The sequence below is a fragment of the Carassius gibelio genome, chromosome A6 (genome assembly GCF_023724105.1).
Source record: "Carassius gibelio isolate Cgi1373 ecotype wild population from Czech Republic chromosome A6, carGib1.2-hapl.c, whole genome shotgun sequence".
NCBI lineage: Eukaryota > Metazoa > Chordata > Actinopteri > Cypriniformes > Cyprinidae > Carassius > Carassius gibelio.
In genome coordinates, this window is record NC_068376.1 from 5,280,223 (window position 1) to 5,290,968 (window position 10,746).

Genomic DNA, 10,746 nt, shown 5'->3' on the forward strand with positions numbered 1-10,746 from the left:
TTATTCACAACAAATAAACATGTGTCCATTATATTTCCAAGTTTTGACGACTTAGGCGACTCTAAAGGACATGACTTCTTTGGTGGATGTCGCAGCACATTGAAAACAGTTAATCGTGGTCATGCCATGCTGTTAGTACTCTACTGGACCAGAGGTCTGTCAGATCATATCTCAAGCTTTGAGCGTTATGAAATCTGGAAGGCTGACATCAGTTATGGATCCCAAAAGACCAATTTTACACAGGCTGAGGCACTGTGTGACATTCATGGAATGAAAGCCTGAGGCATAAGAAGACAGGGTGAAAGAGGACAAGATGGAGAGAGTGAGAGATGAAGATGGGGTTAGAGAGAGAGAGGGATGAATAGTCACCATAGTGGCGGTCGATGTGCTGATATCTCTCATGGCTGTGGGCAATGTTCATGTGACTGGGTGTTTGTCAAACAGTCGCAAAAGATAGTGTCCATTCACCCGCGACTCACTTGATAAGCATATACAGACAGAATACACTCTTAAATACACAGGAAACACAGAAACCATATGCGTATGGAATGTTCCACGCAAATTCATATGCATGTTTTAGTATACTTCATGTGCACTTATAAGTGTAAACTATGTTCTCTGTCTGCCTGTTAGCTCCAGTTCGGTGCACGGCTGTGGTTGGAATTGTATAATATGATATTACATTTACAAATTCTGCTGTATTGCTGCAGGAATTATGTATTTTTGTAGGCCAAATCCCGGAAAGGAGTTAGCATTTTAGCATGTCCATTTCCATCTCCCCAAAGTCAGTGTGTTTTTTGAATGAGTTTTGTGTTAAATGCCTGAAATACAGTCTATGGTTACCACAAGCTCAAGATATTTTCATGTTTTATTCTACAACAAAAAATGCATCAGTTAGAGCCCCTCTTTACGTATATGTAACTTTTTACTTGTGTCGATTTTATTTAGGCTTCAGAATTTAAAAGTCATGTTCATTTGTCAAGATTATGAACGAAGCATGTAAGATCAATAAACTTCTGTTGGTTACAGATCTTATTTTCTCTAATAATCTAAAAGCCAATGGAAAAATCCTTTTGGGGTTTTAGGGGGAACTTCTAAGCTGTCTTACAAAAATACATTACTGCAGCATTATATAGTACAGTAAGTATGAACTTTCTGGCTGTGTTTGGAATGGAATACCTCAAATTATTTTACAAATAATCAACAAAATAGTAGCCAAAGCATTACAGCAAATAGTGTGCACATGACTTCATCACATTGCATATGAGAAGCACCCAGTTATCAAAATATTATGTTCTACTTTTTTAAACTACATTTTGTGTAAAATGTCTTAATGTTTAGTATTTTAGTCATATACTGAGTCTAGAAAGAGAAATCAAGTAATCAGTAGAGAAGGATAGGCAATTGATATAAAACAAGAAGTTTTTTTTATATAAAAAAGCAAGTATTCCATTCCAAACACAGCCTCAGTTTTCAAATCAGAGAAATGATTCTTCTATCCTGATGTCTTGTGAATAGTGTGGGACAGAGTGTGTATGTGTGTGTTTTTGCATTGAGAGGTTAGTGTTGGTCAAGGTAGAATGGCTTGATCCTGCGGGTTCAGGGAGAGGAGGCTAATGCAGAAAGCCACTTCAAAAAACACTTTTCATCTTCTCTCCTTTTTTAACCATCCAGCCCTCCATCATTTTCCCCATGGCCTCCAATCCCAAAACTCCCCTTTTCATCTGGAGAGGGATCAAGACCGCGGAAATGTTTGACGTAATTATGTGCGATCAGGATTCTGTCTGTCCTCCTGTAGGAAATGATTTCATCCTTTTCAAAAGCAGGTCATAATCGAAAATAAGATGGACTGAATTTCATGTTCTTCCTTTTTGCATGATGGGGTATCATCATGCAAAAAGGAAGAACATGAAATTCAGTCCATCTTATCATCCGCTGTCCACGAAGACTTCTGCTTCTGGCTTTATTCATAATTCTAGCATGACAAAGGCAAGCTTTTTTTTCTCTTAAAGCCACACTCAAATGACTTCGCGATGATCAATAATGAATATATGAACCTGGCCAAGAGCGAATATAATATATATATATATATATATATATATTAATCTGATGCATCATGGAAGCTTTTTTCCACAGTGGTATAAAAAATTAAAAGGCAATTGTGAATTTTTTATCTTACAATGCAGACCTTTTTTTTCCTTGCAAGAATTGTGAGATAGAAATGCAGAATTTGAGATATATTCTGAGAATTTTTTTTAAAATAATGGATCTGAAAAGAAAAGTCTGGTTTTTGAGATAGAAATTTGCAACTGCAACAAAAAAAAAATGAATTGTAAAATGAAAAGTTGCAATAATCTCAATAATAATAATAATAATAATAATAAAAAGTTAATTCAGTGGAAAAAATTCTGAATTGGAAGATATTAATTAAGAATTGTGAGAAAGTCATAATTCTAAATTTCTATAAGTTTATATCTTGCAATTCTAAAAACAATTCTGACTTTTTCATCAGAATTGCAGGGAGATGAAAAGTCACAATTAGCTTTTTTATGATTCCTTGGCAGAAATGGGCTTCTATACATATCAGAGTAAAACAGAATATTCAAACAAGAAAAAAAATTGTCTAAGTAGTATACAATATTTTTCAGAGGCAAGGTTGATGTCTGAAATCCTTATGTTCACAATGAAACCAGGAACATCAAGAACATCTCACTTTTGATTTTTTGTTGACTTGACTACTGTTTTCACTAAACCTCTAAGGACAACCATTTCCCAAGTAAATGCTAATGTGCATGTTCATATGCACATATTATTTCAATAACATCATGCTCCTAAGTGCAACTTACCCTGGGAAACTGACCAAACACTGTCTTGTGGACGCTCAGAGCTTCAATTGAAAGCAACAGCACAGGTTGCATTCAACAACACAACACTCATTTATCTATGAATATTCTAACCGTCACTTTAATATCATTGACACTTTGAACTCAGTGGCGGTCACCAATTGCAACAGGTGACCATGAGCAATTATGCAGATTTATTCAAGACATTAGCATGATTAATTAGGTGCAAACCAAGGTAGGTACACTTGAATTAGTAAGCATTATGAATAATTACCATGCATATTTTGCTCTTTATGTGGCTGGGTTTCGTGATAAATAAAGCTTTAATTATGAAAAACATCTGGGAATAATAGTGACCTTCATTAATCTCAAGAAAATTCCCTCAGCTCTACACCCTGATGCATAATTATTGCATTAATAACAGAGGCTGCACTGTATTAGTCCACTTGAGAAAATGCATACTATTGCCCTTTAGTAAGAAGAAAACTAAAAGTTATAACCTGCTGCACTGAGAAACAAATGCTTTGTTTAAACGAGAGAAATGTTGATGAATGTACTAGCTAGTCTTGTCCATATTCTGAAAGGCCAGGCCTGTAAAACTCCAAAATGACAAAAACATATCAGAAAATGATCAGAACTTATTCACTATATAACAAATATACCATACAATAGTTCTGTGAGATTATTTTTTTTAACTGAAAAAAAATATTATTTATTGATAATGCAGCTTTTGAATGAAACATTGGATTTTTCTGTGAATAATGAAATGCATTTTATTAAAATATAAACTCTCACACAAATTTACCATATTGCTTTATAATACTTAGAATATAGCTTGCCATATATATTTTTTTGTATTTAAAGGGTGCTTTTTATATAAACTCTCACACAAATTTACCATTTTGCTTTATAATACTTAGAATATAGCATGCCATATACTTTTTTTGTATTTAAAGGGTGCTTTTTTGTCATTTTAACAACCCAATGCTGCGTTCCATTGGTTTCTCTGAAGCTGGAAATTCCATCTTCCCAGTAGGAACTTTAAACTGGAATGCTCTCCCAGGTCAGAGTTCCGGCTCGCAACAACTCCAACTTTAGAAACCAATATGGCTCATCAATGCATCAACAGAAGAGAAACAGTAGTAATATATTGTTAATTAGCAATTATTTTAGTCTGACTCAATTAGCTTAGTGGAACAAACAGTACTATCCAACCTTTGTTTGTGGGCAGACATAATATGGTGCTGTCTGTGCAAAATACTGCTTTTTTATGTTTTAGTCAACTGGTATTGCAATGGACTTGTCCATCCTGGTTTTACATTCCCATGTCTAACATCCAACTTCTGAGGTAAATGGTACGCAACCCCTATTAACTTTCATTATATGAAGACTGCACAGCTTATTCTTCAGATATTCTCCTTGAGTGAGCATTATCTTATTATGAAGCAACATATTGGTGAGTGAATTCTTTAAATTCTTTAGCAGATCACATATATGTACTCTAGAAATCTGCCAGTTTTTCAGAAACTCTTCAAGTCCAAAATGTCAAGAAAGTGTGATAGATGAGAAAAGCAGAGGGAAAGGGTGAAAGGTTTGTCCTCTCGCATTGACTCTGCCTCTTTGGCCTGACTTCACACAAACAGATCACCAGCTATGAAAAGGAACAGAATCTCGAAGACGGGATCAGTTTTCCCTGAGCCTAACCACTTACCCAGCAGAGCTCACACACACACACACACACACAATTCATGTCAGAGTTGTCAAGGTAACCTGATCCTAAGGCCTCCTGACATGCAGCAGTCCAGTCTGTGCTCTCACTGCCCATACACTCTGGCTGCAAAACAAAGGAATTGCTTCCACATGTTTCTAAAGGCTGCAGTCTCAGGGTACAGATCTTTAGAACGGGACCCTCCTCTGCCAGGACACTTGCTCGCTTCCTACCTCTCCTCAATACACACACAGATGCATACAAATCAAAACTGCCATCTAGTGTTGTCTTGAACTAAAAAGAAAAAAAAAACTTTTTATTACAGTTCAGCAACAGCTGATGCAATTAATTGATTTCTTTATGTATCATTAGTTCAACATACTCTGCATTTTATATCAGATTAATAATACTGAGTAAAGTGAGTAATTCCAACCATATTTTATCAGATTTATTCTGTGCTGTTTATAAAAGAATGCTAATTGACTTAATTTCATTTTCTAGACCGAATATACTTTTGTATATTAATATGCCACATAGTTTCATTCAAAATGGACTATGATCTTAAAACTAACTTTAATAATAAATCACAATCATGATTTCATATTTTAAGGTCCCACTTGAATACTGATCAACATATAATTATGACTTGAAATGAAAATGATAAAACAGTGTACATGTATATAAAACTGCATCAATAAACAAAACTGTAAAGACAACCATAATTACCATCTATTAATTAACAACACCAACCCTTTAGTCCCATGGCATGAACAGTTAAATAGTTGTGTATAAAAGCTTGTGTTCACTCCGCCCTAAAACACAAAGCAATAGATTCTCAAACATGGTCTAAGATGAAACAATTGTGTAATTTCAACACTAACCATCACAATTGAAATCTAAACAGTTTCAAACAGGTTTCCTCATTCGCATCCCCATCAGCTATTGGTCAGCAAAAAACATAGCCACGACTCAAAAGCACTCCATTAGTTTGTCAAATGTTAAACATAGTATTAAAAATATGATTTATAAAAATGAAATGGGCTTTTGATCCACATACTTCCATATACTTGTTTTGGTGGCCATATTAGCAGGTTAAAATAGAAAACACATTGAAAATTACATAAAACTGAATCCTTTTTAAAAATATAAATTTTATTAAGTGACAGAAGATATGAATAAAATAATTTGGCCATGCCTTCAACAATGCTAAGACAGAACTTGAGCTGAAATTATTATTTTGTGTATGTTTTAATGAACAAATGATCTTTTTAAGCAATCAAGGTAAGCCCTGACTACTGAAAGATTTGTTTTTTCTTTAGATGTGGAATGTTGCCGTCCTCTACTGGTGATTTGCACAAAGTGCAATACATAACGCAAGCAACTATGCACACGAATCAGAGCTACTACCAAAATCAAAACAAAAAAAACTTGCCAAACCCCAATGGCCTCTCTTTGTGTATAAACAGGACATGCATTTATAGAATATAATTCGAATATTTGGTTTTCAACATTGCAGTACTGGTTTTGTATTGAATGTGATTTGCCCAAGTAGTTTTTACGTATCATCAACAAACAGATATCAGGGTTAGGTTTTACACAAAGATGAATTTTATTTAGTAATCTTCTTAACATTGCAAAGCAAGAGGAATTCAAAGATCAGAGTTTGTAATAATTTGAGAGAGGGGTTACGTAATCGGCCAAGTGACTACGTAACCGCCCACAAAAAACATGGCGCTCTACAGTCGTTGTTTACAGGTCTGTCTACTAGCTGTGAGAACGTATTTTAACCATGATTTTAACATCCAGGGTAATTTTATTCTAATTCTTTATTCCGTCCAAAGACGGTGTCATAGACGCTCAAGACAACCATTCAGTTATTTTTGTTTTCATGCTATAAGGATGTGCAGGTTTCCCACGCGTCCTGAAAAACCAACAGTTTTAGAAAAGAAAACTGGTAAATTACTTCGGTGTCCTTTAAAATAATTAGCTGCTACGTTATAGTTAAACTGTAGAAAGCACGATCCAGCACGAACTGTAACACGCACGTCTAAACAACGCAAGCAAACACCTGGGGTGGGATATTTCCAACTATTTCTTATTTCACATTTTCTCTAATCATTATGATCACACGTTGTAATAAGCGCTTTAATGAGCTTTTGCCTGAAATTAGTTTCGTGTTAGTTAACTGCTAGCTAACAAACTGTAAACTACTTTGGGACTGCTATTTAATTGCATAGGCTGTTTATTCATCGGTATTATTCATATTCGTACAATTTGTGTGTATGTTAAGTAAAGGGGGAATAGTACTTGTGTGTGTAAACAATTTTTGTGAAATTATATAATTATTATTATTTTTTTTTTTTACAAAAACTCACAGTAGAAAGTGAAAGTCGTGACATTTGCAAAGTATGGTAACCCATACCTGGAATTGGTGCTCTTCATTTAACCCATTCAAGTACACACACACACACACAGCAGTGACAAGTGAACACACCGTGGACTCACAAAAAGTAGACAAATGTAACAACTGTTTATAGTTAACAGCAAAGGAAATTCCATTATGCAAAATCCTGTATGTTGATGCTTTTTTTATGTAGAGAAGGGGAAAATCCTCGTTTTTGGCCATCAGTACACATTTTAGGAAGGGAAAAAGGAAAGAGGGAACTGACTCAACCAGAACTACAGTTATTGTTCAGGCTGTGTCAGCTAGAATGTAGGTATTAGGTATGACTGTGAAATCTGTTGGGTGCTTTATGGTGCATGATGTACGCTCGTTGACATCGGCATCTTTCATCTGTGGTCTTTTAATCAAAGTCATGAAGGGAGTTTGAAGTCAGCTTCAACAGTGTCCTAATAGTTTCCCATAAATCACTGAAATTTCACCCCACACAAATTTAAATCAAATACAGTAAACACAAGAACACAGCTTATTTACGGTTAATGTGATGTAGCTAGAAGTTAGAAGCCTTTACCTTCACTCCTGTCAAACACATCTGTGTTTGCTACATCATTTCCATGTGAAGCTGGTCATGCTCTCTATATTGAGAAAGTAACTTAAGGATCAGTTTTGGTTTTGCTTTGACTTTGAAATGTAAGAAGCACGCGAATGAGAATAAAATGCACTAAAGGAATCCTGTGTTCATGGCTTGATTCCCTGCTGTTCCTCCATTAGCGCTACCATGCGTCCCAATAGTCCCAGCATAGAATTTGTGGCTTCATCCATTTTATTAAGAGTTGCAGTATTAAGTTCTTTGGCGTGTGCCATAAACCGTTCATCAGCTGTTTTCAAGTATTCCAGCAGCTCCTGGTTTGAATCTCTCTTCTTTATTCTGGTTGTTCGCAGAGACTTTCTAGGTTGGGATTGAGAAGGGCTGAAGAATGTTTCAGCTTGGTCCAGCACCTCCTCCGCTGAAGAGTCTGAATTCACAATAATAAAAGCAGCACATTACTTCAAGACCTACATTTAGCACATAGTGCATTCACACAATTTTGTATACATTAGGTAAGTGTGTAGAAGAGTAAACAATAAAGATGGTAATGAAAACCTACCAAGATCAGCTGCAGAAGACAGCGATTCTACATTTGTCTCAAGCATGGCTGTTGCTGAATTGAATACTTCAGTAAATTGATTCCCTGGCAGGCGTTCCAGCACAGTGCCCATAACATCATAGTTAGTTGTTTTATTGCTCCATTGGCTGCCGCTTTTACTCTTCTCCTTGTTTTTGTCACTGAACCTCTTTCTTAGTTTTTTCAGTTTGTTTATGATTTGGTCGGTTGTGCGATCAAACCCAGCTTTTACCATCTCTTGGTAAATATCCTCATACACTCTTTTCTTTCTTTTTGAGCTCCCCAATCTCTCCTGGATGTCTGTGGAAGACCATATAGCAAGCAGTGCACTGGTTTCCTTTGAAGACCAGTGATATGTGTTTTTGTGCTCCGCTCTTTTGCTGCCTGCTACAAAAAAAAAAAAAAAAAATTATAGTCAAGGTTGCCAGATTTTACAACTTGAAGAAATATATTGTAAGAAATGTATTATTCACAAGTAAGTCAACTTTAAAAGAACTGAAGTCAGACCTCTTTTCAATTAAATTAACGTGAACGCAGTGAACTCAGATCTATTTTTGTTCTACTTTAATTGTGACAAGTTTATTAGGCCTAACTAACTAACGTTAATAATTTGTTACACTAGTCTAAGTTTGCAGAAAACACAGAAAGAATCGCAGAATCCATTCATGAAAACTGAATTTTCAGTTTAACATGGAATAACACAGAATTTGTCAAATTTGAATGAATTAATCAAAATTAGGTTATTACACTTACATCAAATTGTAATAAGTACTAATATCTGTAAATGTTAAGCCAGAAAAGTCTATTTAAATACAAAAAATTACATTTTCTTAATTTTCAATAATTAAAAGAAAAAATTAATGAATGTTTTATGACTTCATTTGATAACCAGAACATTTTAAATACACAACAGAATTTCTGAGGGGGAAAAAAACATTGCTTAAGGCTATTTTAAGAATAAATTAAGTTGTTTTATGCATTTAAATAATTAAACATGCTAAAACACAGAATTAGATAGCAATAAAACATGGTGAAGAAAATATAAAACATTTCATAGGGCCCTAAAATTTTTTGTTAAACTTTTAATCAATTGTTGTGAAAATTAGAGGTGCTCCGATCACGATCGGCCGATCGTGATCGGAGCACCTCTAGTGAAAATGTATGTGTTATGATTTTAATTAATTAGACATGCTTCTTCGTTAATACAATTAAAATGTACCATTAAAAAGGAGTTGAGAAAAATTAAAACAGAAAAAAATGGAATCAAGAGAAATTAAAACGGAATTTGGAAAAAAAAATAAAATAAAACAGATTTCATAGGGCCCTATGAGTTGACACAACCAGCCACTGTATATTGTTATTATTCAACATTTGTGCATTTTTTTCGTATTTCCTTTACTTGAGCTTTTATTTTGGAGGCAACCTGATAAGATTAATTGTGTAACATTAGTAGCTAGAACAGCAAGCAACCAAGTAATCCTACGCAGCATATCATTGCATACAGACACAACAGTGCAAACTAACCTAGCTCAGCTACAGACACCGCAGAGTCCGTGTTGGTCTCGAGCGTGGCTGTCGCTGAATCCAAGGCCTCGGTCAGCTGACTGGGTGGAAACGTTAGGTGTCCTAGCACAGACTCCATAACGTCGTGGTCGAATGTTTTATTAATCTGTCCACTTTTACTTGGTTTCCTTTTCAGGTCCCTGTACTCCATTTTAAGCTTTTTTAACTTGTTGATAATTTGGTCGGTCGAGCGACTGAAGCCACCGTTCAGCATTTCTTTGCTTATCTCATCGTAAACTGTTATCTTCCTTTTCGAGCTCTTCAGTTTGTCCTGGATCTCTGTGGAAGACCATATCGCGAGCAGCACACTGGTTTCCTCTGAAGACCACTGATGTGAGCTTTTATTTTCGGACATGTTTTGTAGTTTACAGTTAAATTACACGGTCACCGCACACTGTAGTTTTAGATTATATATCTTTGGCTACTGCTGTTGTTTTGAAAACGTTTCCTGGTGACGTCACATTCCCCGGTTCCTAGTTCTTCTTCTTTTTGTTCTTTTTCTTCTTCTTTGGATTTATTGGCGGGTCGCATACCAATTTTATGGAGCATACCGCCACCACATGTGCTGGAGTGTGAAGTGATTTCAGTCTAGAAGTATGTTAAAAGATGTCTATATTCTTTTTCTGAGACAGCTATGCTTAATGAATTCTAAAACTAACCTACTACAGTTTTCCCGGATCCAAGTTTTATGTTTAATAGGCTATTGATTGTAAATAATTTGCAACCTATTCCCTGTAGCTTTCTTATAAACTAATTCCTTTCCAGATCATACTTGGGGCAGAAAAACAGCACATGTTCAACTGTTTCCTTTATAGTATGCTTAAAAGGTTAGACGTAATTCAGGCACGAGTGTTGATGTATTACAGGAGCAATTAAAACAACTCCAATCTCAGCAATGCAAGTGGAAACAGGAGAGTCCCATTAGAATTAAGACGCCAAAAATGTGTTGTTGCTTACTGGATCAGTTTACAAGGGAAAAATAGGAAAATATGGGAGATTAACTGATGGGACATCAGTATATACTGCTGAACTGGTGGCAATTCAGATGGCACTAGTTGGGTGGAA

The 10,746-nt window shown here is 35.4% G+C and overlaps 1 protein-coding gene across 2 annotated transcripts; it reads right to left on the bottom strand.

Moving 5' to 3' along the window:
• Nucleotides 1-6,938: 6,938 nt before the first annotated feature.
• Nucleotides 6,939-10,295, bottom strand: LOC128015336 (uncharacterized). Of its 2 annotated transcripts, none has more exons than XM_052599078.1 (3): nt 9,643-10,295; nt 8,101-8,502; nt 6,939-7,968 (listed from the first exon to the last, which is right to left on the bottom strand). In XM_052599078.1, exons 1-3 carry the CDS (start codon nt 10,034-10,036, stop codon nt 7,691-7,693), a joined length of 1,074 nt encoding a protein of 357 aa, XP_052455038.1. In that variant the 5' UTR covers nt 10,037-10,295; the 3' UTR covers nt 6,939-7,690. The 2 variants fall into 2 exon arrangements, with proteins under 2 accessions (XP_052455038.1, XP_052455039.1); XM_052599079.1 differs by having other exon boundaries at nt 8,101-8,505; nt 9,643-10,268.
• Between the last annotated feature and the right edge of the window lie 451 nt (nt 10,296-10,746).